This window comes from Microcaecilia unicolor, chromosome 2 (genome assembly GCF_901765095.1).
Source record: "Microcaecilia unicolor chromosome 2, aMicUni1.1, whole genome shotgun sequence".
In the NCBI taxonomy this organism is placed as follows: Eukaryota; Metazoa; Chordata; class Amphibia; order Gymnophiona; family Siphonopidae; genus Microcaecilia; species Microcaecilia unicolor.
Window position 1 is genome coordinate 460,461,230 of NC_044032.1, and position 19,095 is coordinate 460,480,324.

At 44.9% G+C, this 19,095-nt stretch overlaps 1 protein-coding gene across 1 annotated transcript in view; it reads left to right on the forward strand.

The window, feature by feature from the left end:
* The window catches only part of HSPA12B (heat shock protein family A (Hsp70) member 12B), a 230,372-nt gene that overhangs the window by 67,392 nt on the left and 143,885 nt on the right, over nucleotides 1-19,095 (forward strand). Inside the window, exons 5-6 of the mRNA XM_030190980.1 lie at nucleotides 10,715-10,901; nucleotides 13,632-13,736. Coding sequence (XP_030046840.1) covers nucleotides 10,715-10,901; nucleotides 13,632-13,736 — 292 coding nt within the window. The remainder of the gene's footprint in view (nucleotides 1-10,714; nucleotides 10,902-13,631; nucleotides 13,737-19,095) is intronic.

Sequence of the window (19,095 nt, forward strand, 5' to 3'; positions counted from 1 at the left end):
GTATTGGCCAGCTGTTTTTATTTGTTGACACACTTTTGATCAGCACAGATGCCTCCATCGTTTGGAGCTCCATGGTCAGTACATTTCATGGGTTGAAGTACTGACCACATTACAACTTTTTTAGCACTAGCTGTGGGACTTTTTTTTCTGTAACTAGTTTGTACCCTCAGTTCATGTATGGGCAGTAGGTCCATTGTGAACAGGACATCTGATGCCATTTTGCCACCACCAGCGGCGATGTACTGGTTTCATCCAAATATGTTTGCAGCTTATTATGGAGATGTTCATTCTGTGTGGGACATTAGGCACTTGGTGGTAATTCATGGTATTTATTTGAATATGATGCAACCCATCTTTACTGTTAGCGATCTACCGATATATATTGGGATTGCATAGTTTCCACATTTTCTGGTTCCTTTTACTACGTTCCATTATAGACGTGCTTGTCGGCATTACTTGTGTACTATTCTTATTAATGTTTTTTTTTCCTTTTAGTTCCTTTCTTGTTTTGGATCATTTACAGCAGGTAGGATTGTAATTGTCCCTCTTCCTTTGTTTTAGAGCAGTGGCACATCTTAATCATTCACACCTTTTGACACATTTGATAGCCACTTCATTGTTTTTCTGTGGTGCATAGGGTATTTTTGTTCTCCATGAGAATCCTTTACCATTTTCTTTCTGTAGTATGGTGGTTTTTATTCACTTTCTCAACTTACTTCTCTCCAGTTGTATGTCTTGAAGATTCAATATTTGATTTATCCATTTTTTCCTTTACTCCTTTTTATTCACATCTTGCTATTGTCACATTTATTGAAAACACTGTATATTTAATTGTGTTATTTATATCTGTTTGTATTGTTTTCTTTTTGAGGACTCCTGAGGAAGGCTCTGTCACCAAAACACAGCCTGTGTTGGGTCCAGGGTTCATCAAAGTTCTGAGTTCTCCATTTGAATATAGATTTTGTTACTTCATTCTGGTTCGTTGGTTTTGTGGTCATTCCCACCCTTTCTGCTCTGTAGCTCTCCCCATGGGAGTAGACTGGTTCCTTCTGCTTATGCCAGTGAGTGCCTACCATCTCAAGCAGCAGGGGCCAGGTGCTTGTCCTTAACCTGTCCAACAAAGGTCACATCTTACAGCACTAAGGGAACAGAGAGAAAACACCAAAGAGAATTATACTACTAATCATTTCTATAGCACTACTAGACATACGCAGTGCTGTACACATTATATGCAGGTACTTTCTCTGTGCCTAGAGGGCTCACAATCTAAGTTTTTGTACCTGGGGCAACGGAGGGTTAAGTGACTTGCCCAAGCTCTCACAAGGAGCTCCATTGGGAATCGAACCCCAAATCAAAGCCTGCTGCACTAACCATTCAGCCACTCCTCCCTCCACAGCACCATAAAAGCGCAAAAACTGTTTCCACCCCTTTAGGAGATAAGAAAACTTATAGGGTTTAATCTTTGCCCCAATATATACACCAAGTTCAGAAGTAGGACAAGCCTACAAAGTAGCAGAAGGTGAGAGATAATAACAAATTCACCATCACAAGAGTAAGGAGTGCTTTGTTTCTATATTTTTGAGTGGAAGGCACAATCCCTTTTGTTTACTAACAGGTTTATTTTCGATAGAGAAGGATGCCCATCTTCGACACAAATCGGAATATGGGTGTCCTTCTCAAAGGGTCGCCCAAATCGGCATAATCAAAATTTGATTTTGGGCGTCCCCAACTGCTTTCCGTCGCAGGGATGACCAAAGTTCCCGGGGGCATGTCAGAGGCGTAGCGAAGGCGGGACTTGGGCGTGCCTAACACATGGGCATCCTCGACTCATAATGGAAATAAAAAGGTGACCCTGACGAGCATTTGGACGACTTTACCTGGTCCAGTTTTTCTTACGACCAAGGCACAAAAAGGTGCCCGAACTGACTAGATGACCACCGGAGAGAATCGGGGATGACCTCCCCTTACTCCCCCAGTGGTGACTAACCCCCTCCCACCCCCAAAAAAAGAACTTTAAATAATTTTGTGCCAGCCTCTATGCTAGCCTCAAATGTCATACTCAGGTCCATCGCAGCAGTATGTAGGTCCCTGGAGCAGTTTTAGTGGGTGCAGTGCACTTCAGGCAGGTGGACCCAGGCCCACCCCCCCCCCCCCCACCTGTTACGTTTGTGGTGGTAAATGTGAGCCTTCCAAAACCCACCCGAAACCCACTGTACCCACATCTAGGTGCCCCCCTTCACCCGTAAGGGCTATGGTAGTGGTGTACAGTTGGGGGTAGTGGGTTTTTTTTTGGGGGGGGGGGTTGGGGGGCTCAGCACACAAGGTAAGGGAGCTATGTACCTGGGAGCTTTTTCTGAAATCCACTGCAGTGCTCCCTAGGGTGCCCGGTTGGTGTCCTGGCATGTCAGGGGGACCAGTGCACTACGAATGCTGGCTCCTCCCATGACCAAAGGGCTTGCATTTGGTCGTTTCTGAGATGGGCATCCTTAGTTTCCATTATCGCCGAAAATCAGAAACGACCAAGTCTAAAGACGACCATCTGTAGGGATGACCTAAATGTCAAGATTTGGGCGTCCCCGACCGTATTATCAAAACGAAAGATGGACGCCCATCTTGTTTCGATAATACGGGTTTCCTCGCCCCTTCGCCGGGACGTCCTGCAAGAACGTCCTCAGGAAAACTTGGGCGCCCCTTTTGATTATGCCCCTCCACGCCATTCTAATGCTGACACAGCCCATTCACTTTGAATGGGCTGTGTCGGATTTGCTGCGCTGCAACCACTTGCATGGCTTAGTAGACAGGAGAAAATACTGCTGTTTAAATGCATGAAACTAAAGGACACCTAGAACCTTTTCTTTACTGAAGTGTTATGATACTTGTTCCAACCACTTTAAATTGATTTTAGGGACAATTTGCTTCTACGTTTTATCATTCTCCTTTTGTACATAACTATTCATTAATGGAGTGCCCACTAATGGGAGTTTTTGCTTTTAAGACAACTAGAGTCTCCAGCATTTTCTTTTGCCTATTATTAATATTCTAGCTACAATGTTATAAGCTCACTAGAGGGAAACCCTTTACAATCTCTATGCTATAAGATAAAATTAAGATGGGAAAAATATAAATTTGGCCATAGACACCTTAAATTAATATTATAACCACCTCTGGGGTAACCATCACCTCAACTAATAAGCGGGGCCTCTTCACTAAAATGAAAGAATGAAAATAAGTTTGCATTGCAGAATTTTTTCTCTATGGGGTCCTTTTACTAAGCTGTAGTAAAAAGTGGCCATAGCATTCCCCCGACAGGGGTCTTTCCTGTGCACTGAGGCCTTTTTCACCAGGGCTGTAAAAATGGCCTTTTTTAATCACAACTTTTGGCATGGGGGAAGAAAAGAAAACAGCAGAGGGCTGTTTGAGATTCTAGCATTGTAAATGTTCATAATATATTCACACAGGGTTGTTGAGCTGTTACTAATCTGTGATTGATTTTGTGCAGGCAAGATTTCTGTTACTTTCTAAATGTGCTTTCTTCTTTCATGACAAGAACTTCTCCCTCTTGAGTGCAGTAACTCATTTATTTATGCCTCATGGCTGGGTGTGAGGGGAGCAGTCACATATTTATTATGAGAAGAAACCCTGCTATGTGGGGAGAGAAAGAGAGAGAGATTCTGAGAGAGGAATGTGCTGTAATTTTGGTCTTGTATATGTGGTTTCTGTAATAGCATGAGTTCTGTTTATGGAAAGCTGGCAGAGGGAGAGGAGTACATGTGTGTTAGTGGGGAATGAGAGAGCTGGGTAGAGGAATGTGTTTATTACCAGGAAATAGTTGAGGGAGAACAGGGTGTGTTACTGGGGGAGAGGGTGTATGCATTATTTGGAAAATATTCAGTGCTGGCACAGCCAAGCGACCATATAGAACATCACAAATAACACTCCTAACTTTGGTCACTTAACTATTTGGGTGCCAGCACTGATATCAGCTGGAACCCACATAGGTTCCAGGTAGTGACCAACCTTGTTAGATGTGCTTCTCTTTTCCATCCTTTCCCCGTGATCAAATTCCCCCCCCCCCCTCCATGATCAGACCCTCTCAAACACCTCCTCCCAATTCAGACACCCCAAAACACTCCCCTCACCCAGGGCCTTCCTACATCCCCAGTGGTCTAATGGGTGTATCCCAAGCAGGAACGATCCTCACTCACTTCTGCCCCTAGCAGCTAAAATGGCTACTGCAAGATCTTATCTACAGGCCAGTGGATTTCAAGGTCTATGACAACATGTTTTTACCAGAGGTGAATCATGTCAAATGAATCTAATTGTGTTATCCACCTAGGTCTTAGAGAACTAAATTGAGGGCACACACTGGACATGATCTCCTTAGATTTCAGTAAAGCCTTTGATACTGTTATTCATAGGAGACTGATGAATATACTGAGCAGCTGGGGAGTAGGTGAACTGGATTGAACATTAGTTGACTGACAGATGAGCAAGGGGAGTGGAGGAGTGGCCTAGTGGTTAAAACACTGGTCTTGCCATCCAGGGGCAAGGAAAAACCCAGTGTACCTGAATGTAGCTCACCTTGAGCTACTAATGAAAAGGTGTGAGCAAAATCTAAATAAATAAAATAAATAAATGGAATTTAATCAGAGGAAAGGAAGGTATGCAGTGGAATGTTTTGGAGTTTGGCCCTGGGACTTACTTTCTTCAGTATCTTTGCAAGTACCATTGTTAAAGGCTTAAGAAAAAGTTTACCTTTGTGTAGTTGACTTGGAGGGGCATTTTTGACATGACATCTAAGTCTGACTTTGGACGTTTTGCAAAAAACGTCCAAAATCTGAATAGGAAGGAAGGTCATTTTCAAAAAAGAAAAAAGTCGGTCTTTTGTTTTTGAAAATACAAGGTTTTGTGATTTTGGTCCATTTTTGGGAAAAAAAAAACATCCAAAACGCACAAAATCAAGCCATTGGGATGTAGGAGGAGCTAGCATTTTTAGTAGACTGGTCCCCCTGACAGCCCAGGAAAGCAATAGGGTACCCTAGGGGACACTACAGTGGACGTCATAAAATGCACTCAGGTACACATCTCACCATTGCTCCCTTACCTTGTTTGTTAAGCCACTCAAAACCCACTACCCCAACTGTACACCACTACCATAGCCCTTACGGGCGAAGGGGGCACCTATATGTGGGTACAGTGGGTTTCTGGTGAGTTTTGGAGGGCTTACAGTTTTGGTGTAACAGGTAGGGGAAGTTAGGAGCCTGGGTCCACCTCTCTGCAGTGCACTGCACCCATCACTAGACTAATCCAGGGACGTGCATGCCCGCCTCTATGCCAGCCTCAGATGTTATACTCAGGTCCATTAGAACCTGAGTATAATATCTGAGGCTGGCATAGAGACTGGCAAGTAATGTTTTTCATCACATTTTGGGGGGGGGGGGGGTGAGAGGGGTTAGTGACCACTGGAGGAATAAGGGGATTGTTGTGAGAAAAACGTCCAAATGTTGCTTTATGCCACTTTTTAGACATTTTTCTGTTTTGAAAATTAGACCAATATGACCTACAATAAAGTAGATACCCTTTATGGTGCAGACAATGTAAGAAGTGATCTTCAAAAGAACATCATAACATAAACATTGCCATACTGGGACAGACCTAAGGTCCATCAATCCTATGTTACAAGTACCTGGCAAGATCTCAAAACAGTATAATACATTTCATGCTGCTTATCCTAGAAATAAGCAGTGGATTTTCCCCAAGTCCATCTTAATAATGACTTACAGACTTTTTTTTTTTTTTTAGGAAGCTAGGCAAACCTTTTTTAAACCCCGCTAACCTAACTGCTTTTATCAGATTCTCTGGTAATGAATTCCAGAGTTTAATTACGCATTGAGTAAAGAAATATTTTCTCCAATTTGTTTTAAATTTACTACTTTGTAGATTTATTGCGTACTTCCTAGTCCTAGTATTTTTGGAAAGAGTAAACAAGCAATTCACGTCTACCCATTCCACTCCACTCATTATTTTATAGACCTCTATCATATCTCCCCTCAGAAGACTGGTTGAATGCTAGGCTTTGATGTGAACAAGTACAGAGTACCTTTGGGAGTGCAGAAATCCAAAGGAGCTCTGTGCCATAAGGGGAGATGCTGATGTGTACACAGTAGACCAGGAGGGCAATCTTAGGGTTATAGTTTCTGATGATCTCAAGGTAGTAGTTCAAGGCTCAGCTTTATTTTATTTATTTATTTACTTTTATATTATTTTATTTGTGAAAAGTGTGTAAGGCAGTAGCCAAAGCCAGAGGCATAACCAGCACAAAAGAGGAGATGATGATACCCTTGTGCAAGTGGTTGGTGAAACAGTGAGGGACATTTTCAAAAGAAACTTCCAAGTTGCGATTTGGACTTCTTTGCAAAACGACAAAATCCAGGGGCAGGGAAAACCGTATTTTCGAAAAAAAGATGGACATCCATCTTTCGCTTCGAAAATACCATCAAAGACGTCCAAATCCTTAAATTTGGACGTCCCTAGATTTGGACGTCCTTGCATTTGGATGTTTCTGACTTTCAACGATTTTTGAAACCAAAGACATCCATGTCAAAAACATCCAAATGCAAGCCATTTGGACGTGGGAGGAGCCAGTATTTGTAGTGCACTGGTCCCCCTGACATGCCAGGACACCAACCGGGCACCCTAGGGGGCACTGCAGTGGACTTCATAAAGTGCTCCCAGGAACATAGCTCCCTTACCTTGTGTGCTGAGCCCCCCAACCCCCCTCCCCAAACCCACTACCCACAACTGTACACCGCTACCATAGCCCTTACGGGCACCTATATATGGGTACAGTGGGTTTGTGGTGGGTTTTGGACAGCTCGCTGTTTCTTCCACAGATGTAACAGGTAGGGGGGGGTATGGGCCTGGGTTCGCCTGTCTGAAGTGCACTGCAGTACCGACTAAAACTGCTCCTGGGACCTGCATGCGCTGTCGTGGACCTCAGTATGACATCTGAAACTGGCATAGAGGCTGGCACAAAATATTTTTAAAGATATTTTTTGAGGGTGGGAGGGGGTTAGTGACCACTGGGGGAGTAATGGGAGGTCATCCCTGATTCTGTCCGGTGGACATCTGGTCATTTTGGGCACCTTTTTGTGCCTTATTCGTTAAAAAAACACGTCCGGGTGAAAACGTCCAAGTGTTCGTCAGGGACATCCTTGCTTTTTTAGATTATGGGTCAAAGACGTCCAAGTGTTAGGCATGCCCAAGTCCTGCCTTCGTTACGCCTTCTTGAAATTTGGACGTCCTTGCGACAGACTGCAGTTGGAGACGTCCAAAATCAGGTTTCAATTATACCGATTTGGACGTCTCTGGTAGATGGACGTCCATCTTCCGATTTATGTCGAAAGATGGACGTCCTTTTCTTTTGAAAATGAGCCCAATAGAAACATAGAAAAATGTAGGCAGATAAAGACCATGTGGCCTGTCCAGTCTGCCCATCCATGCCATCTACTCTCCCTATCACTCCCTTAGAGATCGTATGTACTTGTCCCAAGCTTTCTTAAATTGAGGTAAGTCTTCATCTCTGTATTCACCACCCTTTCCATAAAAAATATTTCCTTAGGTTGCCCTGAGTCTGTCCCCCTCACTTTGATCCTATGCCCCCTCATTCCAGAGCTTCTTTTCAATTGAAATACGCTTTGCTCCTATACATTTATGCCATGGAGGTATTTAAATGTCTCTATCATATGTCCCCTCTTCCGCCTTTAATTCAAGGTATGCATATTGAGATTGTTAAGTCTGTCCCCTTACACTTTGTGATGAAGACCATTGACCATTTTGGTAGCTGCACTCTGGACTGACTCCATCCTGTTGATATCTTTTTGAAGATGTGACCTCCAGAATTGTACACAGTACTCTGGCCCAATGCTCAGAAGTAAATGCAGGTGCTAGAGGCCATTAGTGCCAGACTAGCATCCGTATTTACCACTGCACCATGCTCAGAGGCCCTCACCACAGGAAACAACGAGCGTGGGAAAGAACAGAGCAAATAGCGTGCAAACTTAGGCAGAAGAATGTAAATGAGGTCTGGTCCTATTCCCTTTGATGCTCAGCGAACAGCACAGCAAACAAGGGCGCCCTTACCGCTGGAAACCCTAAGCCAACTCGGAGCTGGTGTTAAGGTGTCCACACAGGCTTGGTGACTCAGATCCTCCTGTTCAGGCAGGTCAGAAAGTGGCTGAATAAAGGCAACTGAAACGCACCGGCAGCTGACCTAACAGGGACTGAGCGCAGGTAGCCACTCCACTTTCTCGTCCAGCAGCAGAAGCTCTTGTCTCTGGCCAAGCTGAGCCCAGCCAGTGCTTAGCAGGACAGGATCTCCCGAGAACTGCCTAGATCCAAGTGTGCAAAGGCTGACTCTCGACTTCTTGGCCCCGTTTCACTTCTGCCTCTAACTTTTCCCACCATCTGGAAAGGGAAAAACCAAGAAAAATCCATGCAACTCAGGCACAGTCCTGATCCGGAGTGTCCTGGGAAAAGCTCCACTCCATCATACGCAGATCTCTGCCGTAGGTAAGGGAGTCATGGCAGTTCTTCCTCCTCCTTCCCTCCTCCGCCTCTGATGTTTCTCGGTTTTGGGAAGCTTGCCAGGTGCCCTTGGCCTGGATTGGCCGCTGTCGTGGACAGGATGCTGGGCTCGATGGACCCTTAGTCTTTTCCCAGTGTGGCATTACTTATGTACTTATGACTGGGCATGCGCACAAGAGCTGTGCTAATACACAACTCTTGAGCGCATTCACCAGGCACAATCCTCTCCAATGATCAGTGCTAACAGCGCACCTGTGTTTGCATACTACTAACGCTGAGCATTAGGGAGTTGTTTTGCCACGCTGTTTCATCGCTATTCAGTACAGCACTGGAGTTTTGAACATCAGGGCCTGAATGAGGTCTCACCAGAGACTTATACATAGGCATTATCACCTCCTTTTTCCTGCTGGCCATTCCTCTCCCTTTGTACCCAAGCATCCTTCTGGCTTTTTCTGTTGACTTTTCTACCTTTTTGACTACTTAAGATCATTAATTATGATCACTCCCAAGTCCTGCTTTTCTTTCATGCACAGAAATATTTTGCTCCCTACACTGTTCCGTTCCCTCAGGTTTTTGTAGTACAAATGCATGACCTTGCATTTAACATTTTATTAAACTTGAAACTGAACAAAACCATTCAAAGCAGTCAAAGAATTAAAACAGTACCAGCAGTTTACACAATAACAACCTCCTCTTTCCACCCTCTCCCTACCTTTTCCCCTACCTCCCCTCCCCTTCCCAATACTTCCAAATTACAATATGAAGGACCTGGGCTCTGAGAGTCCTCCATTATTCCAACAAAATACAACAGAAACAGAGAAAAGTATATGTTATAGTGGGTAAGACCTCACCTGGAATTTTGTGTTCAGTTTTGGAAATTGTATCTCAGGAAGGATGTTAAAAGGCTGGAGGATGTTCAAAGGAAATCAACCAAAATGGTGTGGGGTCTGTGCTAAAAGATATGAAATGAGACGAGGACCTAAATATGAAATACCCTAAAGGAGAAGAGGGAAAGAGGAGATATGATACAGATGTTTAAATATTTAAAAGGTATCAATTCACAAGAAGCAAACCCTTTCCAAAATTAAGGAAACTGTAGAGCTAGGCGATATTATATGAAGCTGTGAGAGAGACTTATGAGCAACATCAGGAAATATGTTGTCACGGAATTGGTAATGGATGGCTGGAATGCCCTTCTGGAGAAGGTGGTGGAAAGAAAATCAGTGCTGAATTTCAAAAAGGAATGGGACATACATAGAGGATCTCTAAATGACCACAGAATGGAAACCAAGCATTGAGCTGTTGAGCTCAAAATATCAGTGAAATGATTTTTTGCACTTTTTACAAAACATGGGGGGGGGGAGGGGAGTAATCTGCACAGAGCACCAAGCACAATGATAACTGTCTTACTATGAAGACTGGACAGGCCATTTTGGTCTTTATCTATGGCATTGAATTATGTACTTTTCTCCGATTCATTTTAAATTTACAAAGTAGTAAATTTAAAATGAATCGTAGAAATGTTTCTTCACTCAACGTGTAATTAAACTCTGGAATTCGTTGACAAAGAATTTGGTAAAGGCGGTTAGCTTAGCGAAATTTAAAAAAGGTTTGGATGGCTTCCTAAAGAAAAAGTCCATAGACCATTATTAAATTGCACTTGGGGAAAGTCCACTATTTCTGGGATAAGCAGTATAAAATGTTTTGTACTTTTTGGGGATCTTGCCAGGTATTTGTGACCTGGATTGGCCACTGTTGGAAAAAGGATGCTGGGCTTGATAGACCTTTGGTCTGTCCCAGTATGGCAATACTTATGTATTTATATACTGGTAAATGACAGTGGGGTACAGGAGTCTGTGTGTTACTGAAAAATGACAGAGCTGACAAAGAAAAGTATATGGATTACTTGGAAAATGAAAGGAGTTTGGGGAAGGATGGATGTCCTTCTTATTGTTTATAGGTACCCATCTATACCATATATCTACAGAAAGGCAGGTTATCGAGTGTGCAATAAAACAAAAACAAAAAATTGTGGTATAAAACTTAACAGAAATGAGAAAATTGCTCTATTGTCTGTAATATAATAAGAGAAGAAATCCCTAATTTGACTTTTGATATACTTTTTCAGGAAATGGGAAGGAGGTGATCCAGGAATAGCCAATCAGAAAACACCAACAAGCTTACTATTAACTCCGGAGGGAAAATTCCACAGCTTTGGCTACACAGCAAGGGACTGCTACCATGATCTGGATCCCGAAGAAGCCGGAGATTGGCTTTATTTTGAGAAGTTCAAAATGAAGATTCACAGCACTAGTGTAAGCATCTTCTATCACAGTATTGAATGGTGTAAGGCTGTATGGACTCTATTGATCTGCATTAAATTAACATGCTGCAATACCCTCTAAATCGGGGGTGTTCAATGTTTGCCCACACCAGGTTGGGTTTTCAAGATTTCCCCAATGAAAAATGCATGAGATCCATTTGCATACAATGGAGGCAGAGCAAGCAAATAGACCTCATGCATATTCATTGGGGAAATCCTGAAAACCTGATTGGATTGTGGCCCTTAAGGACTGAGGTTGGTCAACCCTGCTCTAAATAGTCATAATATCATATTTGATCATAATAAATAGGGATGAAAATAATGTTTGTATAGTTTTGCTGTTATTTCTATTGTATACTGAGTAAATTGTCTTTAGAAAACTCTTTTGAGACACGTTTTTTTTTCTGGTAAAAAGATCTGTAATACTCAGTGCCGTAGCGAGGGCTAATAGCACCCGGGGCGGGTCGCCGCTGCGCACCCCCCCCCCCCCGGGTGCAGCATGGCGCGACCCCCCCCCCTCTGCGGCGCACCACCCCCAGAGCACAACCCCCCCCCCCCCCCCCGGAGCACATTCTTACCTGCGGGAGGGCCGATCCGCCCCGAGTGCACGTCACTCGGAGCTGCATCAGCCCCGCTGGTTCCCTGCTCTCTCTGCTCCGGCAGAGAGAGCAGGGAACCAGCGGGGCCAGCACCCCCCGAGCGCGTGCACCCAGGGTGGACCGCCCCTCCCGCCCCCCCCCCTTCCTACGCCACTGGTAATACTAACCCCCTCATGGTACCCAAATATAGGAGCACAGTTTGGCGTGTGGTTATAGAACAGGGTCATTTACATGGGTGAACTAATTAGCTCAAATGACACTTAATTAGCAATAACTATCAAAAATTGGCTTTAACAGGTGCTAATTGACAGTAATTAGTAGTTACACAAGTAACTGTTCTACACCACTTTTCTATAAACAGTGGGTCCAATATTCAGCCAACGGCATGCAGCACGTTTGCTGTCTGCCACCGGCGTTAAACTCGGATATTCAATGCCAGACCATATCTGGCCACCAGCATTGAATATCTGGGTTTATTTTGGTTGCTAAAAAGTTAACCTGCTATGCTGATATTCTACGCTAACCAGTTAACTTTTTAGCAGTCAAAGATAGGCCTGCTATTTAAGTGGCCTATTTTCACCGCTCGACATAGCCGGTTTGGCACTGAATAACTGCACCTAACAAGCTATGTCATGTGATGGCTAACTGCAGATATTTAGTGGGACATAACCAGTTATCTTCCACTGAATATCTGCGGTTAGGCACTAAAATGCTATTTAACCGGGCAGTTTCCCGGCCAGTTAAATAGTTTTGAATATCGGGGGGAATGTACCTATTTTCTTTAGTGCACAACTCCAAAGGGGGGTGTGACCAAGGGAGAGGCATGGGCAGGTCAGGGCATGCCCAGCATTTAGGCACAGTTTTAAAGAATGCTTGCGTTTACAAACCTAAATGCCAGTAGTTAGGCACAAGGGTTTACATCAGCCTTTGGCTGGCATAAATGCTCGCACCTAAAGTTAGACACGAAAATTCAGACTTAAGCTAGTATTCCACATGGAACTTCCATAATAGAAGTTGTGCTTAGTGCTCTGTATGCTGGCATGTAACGTTAGGCACCCTTTACTGAATCCACACTTAAAAGGCCTATTTACTAAGCTGTGTAATGTGTTTGTGAATTGTAAATCCTGTTTATCATATGTTAAAGTGTATTGTTGTGTGTTGAATAGAAATAATGCAGTCAAGTCACCATTATTGCAAACCTTCTTGCATTATTCCCCAGCCTATAAGTCAGATGTAATGCAGCCATGTTAATAAGCCATACCCTATGCAAATGCATGCAAAGCAGTCATTATTATGAAAGCAAGCAGTGCAGGTAATTACAAATCAGGTGCAGCTAGCTTCCTCCAGAAAGCATTGCCAGGTTAGATTACTTGGTGGTGTTCCCTGGCTGCCATCTGTATAGAGGTCACAAAACCCTGTAAGATTTTTGCCCCGCCCCCAACCCTCACTGTACAAATTTCATTGCTGTCTATGCAGCAGTTTAGAACTACCAACCTCCAGCTCACTCACCTGACCCATGAATATTAAAAAAAAAAAAAGTAGCTTCATTTAAACCCCACACTAGCCTTTAAGTTCCAACCCCTTTCCAGTAATGTAAAAATCTACATGGCTATCCCTGTCCCCCCCTCCTACCCTCCTGCCCCACTGGCAGCCATCTTTCAAAACAGTGCCAGCTAAGCACAGGCTTTCCTTTGCCCCACACATTTTGAAAGATGGCTGCTAGCAGGGGATTATACATCCTCCTCCTCCTCCTCCTTCTCCTCTTCCCCCCCCCCAGGGGTAAAGTGAACTCTTATGTGGACTTATGACCCTTTACATATGGCAGTCCTGAGATGGGAAGTCGTCATCATGGATTGCAGAGGCTGGTAATGTGCAAACTTGATTGCAGAAACACAAGTAAAAACTCCACAGGATTTATTAAACTCTGTTACTCAATTACCACAGTGTAGTAAATCCAATAAAGATTTTACCCAGGGTAAAACAGTGCTTCCAGTTCTGTTCTACCATATCTTCTTAGTGAGTCATGGGCACACTTAATTGTCATAAGAGTATGATGTACACTAGCATGTTGTATTATATTGCATTCCCAGTTAGAATTTATAGCCGTTCACTTGTTATTGTAGGATCTCACCATGAAAACAGAGCTGGAAGCCATAAACGGGAAGAAAATGCAGGCATTAGAGGTGTTTGCACATGCTCTCCGCTTCTTCAGACAGCATGCTGTCCAGGTACTGAACTGTTTGACTTCTCAATGAAACTTAAATTTCAGGAAATCTGGTAAATGCATTCCTCTGGGGCCACTTCCTCTGGGATTCACTTAGGCCCCAGTCTTATCAATACAGGGCCTAATATTAACCTAGGTTGACCAGCACTGGCACCGGTACTTAACTTTATTCTTATATTCACTATAAATGTAACTAGCGCCACATCTGACTAAAGACTGCATCAGCAGTTTCAAGTTAGGCCTGCTATTCCTGTGGGAACCAGGAAGATCTGCTGAAGCATGAAAATCGGAGTTTAGTCCCAAGTTTAGGGAGCAGCATGGGACTGCAGTATTGATTTTAACTTCATGAAGGATGGGGATCCCCATAGGACTACGGGACATCTGAACACTCCAATAGCACCTCATGAAAGCTAAGTACAGTTAACTTAGTTACTATGAATATAATAACAACTGCTGGTTTAGACCCAAGATAATAAGGTAGGGAGGTGGTGTGCAATGATGTCTGAAAAAAGGGTTCCTGTTAGCGCACACGTAGTGTGTGGGTCCTGTGGAGGAAACCCCCACTCACTGAGCACTGCCAGCATATTAAAAAGAATAAAAAAAGATAGAGATTGTGATTGCACTGTATTGCACTGTATGTTAGTAGAAAACAAAAGAGTTTCTTTTACGTCTAGTCAATTAGTCTGCTATTTAGCAGGCCTAATTTTAAAAGAATAACTCATCTGTTTAGCAGCTGCGTATTGCCTCTAAACATATAAGTGCCAACTTTACCTTTGCCCGTCCCAATGCCAGCCCCTTTTTCTATAGATAAAATTTGGCTGGTTAGCAAGTCAAATGGCCCAATTTTATCCATATAGGGGTAATTCTCAAATTGTCTCCAAAATGTAAGCGCTGGGATGATGCACATGGGGTTGCCAACTAGATCCAGATTCACCCAACAGGGTTGATCCAACCCTGGACTTACCCCAATGCATGCAGGGACTTGTGGTTCTGATTTCTTCAAGCAAGGCTATGAGTTCCTGCATGCACTGGGGTAAGCCCAGGAATGGATCAACCCTGTTGGGCGAATCTGGATGCAGTTGGCAACCCTACATGTACGCTAAGCACAAATTCTAGAACAGCAGTTCCATGCTGAACTGCCATTATATAATACTAGTGTAATTCCATTGTTCCATTCCAAACTTTAGGCATGAGCAATTATGCCAGCCATATGGCTAGTGTAAATGCTCTCGTATAACTGTAGGCAAAGGCGCATAGCTACTTGTATTCTCTAACCTGCATGTGTAACTCCTAGGCATGCCCCTGACCTGCCTACACCTTCTAAGGTCCATACTCCTCCCCCCCTTGGAGTTGTATGCTATGGAAATTGCTCTCCCAGTTTTAAAACACTGACTAAGGTCAGTTATGCGCCTGCCAATTAGAGCTAATTAATGTGTTGTTAAAACCCTATAAGCATCTAATTAAATAATTAAATTAGACATGTAAAAGACCTTATTGTATAAATTGCACATGCAATTTTGCATGCCAAATGTAAAGTTGGACACCCAACTTTGCCCAGCTTTATTGAATTAGGGGGATAAGGACTGAAAATATATGAATATGCAAAGCAGGGGCGTATCTGCGTGGGGCCACAGGGGCCTGGGCCCCTGCAGATTTCGCCCTGGACCCCCCTACCGCCACCAACCCTCCCCCGCCGTTGCCGTGGGTACCTTTGCTGGCGGGGGACCCCAACCGCCGCCAGCCGAGGTCCGCTTCCTCCTGCCGCTTTTAAGTTCTTCTTCATCCTAGGCTCCATCACTCCGTGCTGTTCAAAGAAGCTGGCGCTGCTACCTTAATCCACTTTCAGAGTCTGACGTCGCTGCACGTTGTACATGCAGGACGTCAGACTCACTCAAGTCTGACGTCGTGCACGTACAACGTGCAGCGACGTCAGACTCCAAAAGTGGATTGAGGTAGCAGTGCCAGCTTCTTTGAACAGCACGGAGTGACGAAGCCTAGGACGAAGAAGAACTTAAAAGCGGCAGGAGGAAGCGGACCTCGGCTGGCGGCGGTTGGGGTCCCCCACCAGCAAAGGTAGGTGACGGCGGCAGGGGGGGTGACGGCGGCAAGGGGGGGTCGGAATTGGCGGCGGCAGTGGGGGGGCTATAATGTGCCCCCTCACTCTGGCTCTGGCCCCCCCTACCGCCGAACGTCAGATTCGCCTCTGGTCGGGGGGGGGGGGGTCTCTGCTGCCACCAGAGCCTTTTCACAGATTAGAATGTGAACTCCCACTGTTCTGCCAGCTTCTTCATCTTTCTACCTCTTTCTGGAAAGTACTATCATAAGTACATAAGTGCATAAGTAATGCCACACTGGGAAAAGACCAAGGGTTCATCGAGCCCAGCATCCTGTCCACGACAGCGGCCAATCCAGGCCGACACCTGGCGAGCTTCCCAAACGTACAAACATTCTATACATGTTATTCCTGGAATTGTGGTAGGTGCCAGGAAGGAGAGAGTTCAACTAAAAGACATGGATTTTCTGACTGCAGGAAATGTCAGACACTACTTTCTTGATACATTAGTGACAGCACTGAATATTGCTGCACCTTACGCCTCAAATAAACCTCCTGAGTCAGTACATCGTGCTCTATTTCTGGCTCTATTTAAATCTAGGCTTAAAGCCCACCTTTTGAGGCTGTTTTTAATACTTTGGGGCCCTTTTACTAAGCCTCGTAAGCACCTACACGCGCCCAATGCGCGCCAAAATGGAGTTACTGCCCAACTATCGTGTGGCACTTGCGGTATTTTCATTTTTGGTGCACGTCCGATACGCGCGTCTGAAAAAGATTTTTTATTTTTGGGCGTTCGTAACGGACGTGCACCAAGTGGAATTTGGCGCACATAGGTCATTACCGCCCGATTACCCCTTGAGTCTTTATCACTAGGTCAGTGGCTGGCGGTAAGGTCTCAGACCCAAAATGGACGCGTGGCAATTTTCATTCTGCCGCACACCCATTTGCGGCAAAAATTTTACAGTCGCGCTAAAAAAATGGATCAGCGCATGCCCAAATCCCGCACTTACACTACCGCAAGTGCGCAGTGCGCCTTTGTAAAAGGACCCCTTAACCTCTTATTCACCTGTTCAATACTCACAGTACCGCCTGGCCCTTTTTTCCCGCAGCTTAGTAAAAGGATCCCTAAGTGACTTGTCCAAGATCTCAAGGAGTGGCAGTGGGATTTGAACACTGGCTTCCATGGTTCTCAGAAAGAGGTGGTGGAGGGGAGAGGGGAGGGACCTGGCACTACCAAGTTTACACCCAGAAGACAAATTTATAAAGCCTTTACCTCAGAAAGGAAACAGGAACCCTTCACAGGAACCTAAGTCAGAGCTGCACAGTCAGGTTCTACCGCCTGCCGGAGATAGAGATAGGGTTACCATATGTCTGCTTTTATTAGGTACAGCTAATAGAGATAAAACATATTCCACACGTTTGGTTACTCAATAATAAACTGAAGGCCAGCAGATCTGAAGCCTGGTGGCCATTTTGCAACCTACCAAAAATTGATAGACAAATCATTTTATTGTTGCCATTAATCACAGGATTTCTGTTGCAGTTCTGCTGAATATCATAGTTCACATGGCCAACTGGAGGATGGTGGACTGTGGTGATAGGGCTGACTGGGAGCCAAGTGTTAAAGTGCCTGCTTATATTTCCAGAATACTGCAAATATTCTTCCATTTTATTTTATTTGTTTATTTGGATTTTTCAGTAGTAGCTCAAGGTGAGTTACATTCAGGTACACTGGCTCAGGGGCGTAGCCAGTTCTTACGGTAGGAGGGGGCCAGAGCCTGAGGTTGGGGGCACATTTTGAGTGCCGCCCTGCCGCCTCCCCACCGCCATGCCTCGCCTCACCCTCCCACCGCCTCGCTTCACCTCGCCTCCTCACCCCCCCCCCTTGCCTCACCTCGCCTCGCAAATACCGTTGCTGGCTGGGGTCCCCAACCCCCGCCAGCTGAAGCCTTCTTCAGCGCCGGTCTCCAGTGTAGCCATATTCCTGCCCTGCTCTTCTTTCTATCTTGCTTCTCCTGTCCTGTGCACGCGGACGGTCCTTCTCAGTTTCACGTAAAGGAGTGTCAGCGTGCACAGGAGGAGCAAGAAGAAAGAAGAGCAGGGCAGGAACGCGGCTGCGCTGGAGACTGGCACTGAAGAGGGCTTCAGCTGGCAGGGGTTGGGGACCCTCGCCAGCCAAACCAGGGGCCTGGATGAAATTTGCGGGGGCCAGGCCCCTGTGCCCCCCCCCCCCCCCCCGTGGCTATGCCCCTGCACTGGCTATTTTCTGTCCCTGGAGGGCTTATAATCTAAACGCCCTGTTTACTAAGGTGTGCTAGCATTTTTAGTGTGCTCTAACGCTAGAGACACCCATATATTCCTATGGGTGTCTCTAGCATTAGCACACACTAAGGCTCAATAAACAGGGCCCTAAGTTTGTACCTGAGGCAATAGAGGGTTAAGCGATTTGCCCAAGATCACAAGGAACAGCAGTGAGATTTGAACTGGCCACCTCAGGATGGCAAGACTGGTGCTTTAACCGCTAGGCCACTCCTTTGGTGCATTATTTTGATTTTATTTTTGGTACTTAATTCCTAAACTGTATTCAGTTTGCATATTGCCATTAATAACAGAAGTACTTGGGGAGTGGGGGGGGGGGGGGGGGGGGGGGGGGGGGGGGGAGGAGAGACAGCTTGTGCAGCTGCACCACAGCCACAGTGAGGAATTCCTTTCTTGCTGTGTTCAAAAGTGCTTCACTGTCCCTTTTCTGCAGACATATAAAATGTCTCCACACCAAGGATTTTAATTTGCTGTGTTCTGCCTTGCCCTGCCCTATAATCTACAATAGCCCCACTCACTTTAGCCTCCACAAACAGCCGAATCACCATCGGCCTATGAAAGAGAGGGAGGGTTTGGGGTGCGATTAGAGAGAGAGAGTTTTCTCCAGATAAGGTCAGGGTATTGAGAGAAATTGCTATGAATGGGAGAAGAGAGGATTGCTGAAGATGGGAACATAGAGAGAACAAGTCTCAAAAAATTCCTGCTAGGTAACTAAGCAGAAAAGTGCCCTCCATCTTTACAAGTGAAAACATATTTCTCTGTGCTACAAAGGGGCTTGGTTAAGGGAGGGTAGAGCCGTCTGATAATGTGCCAGGATTTAATTTTGGTATAAATTGTGACTCCACCCATGTATGTTCTACCCAAACTCCTGACCTGAGAATGCCCGATGTACAAGTATGTACTTACTTGCATTATGCCTACTTTTAGGGAGGCTCTAATTTTATAAGAAACATTTTACATGCAAAAAATTTTTATAAATTACCTTGAAAAT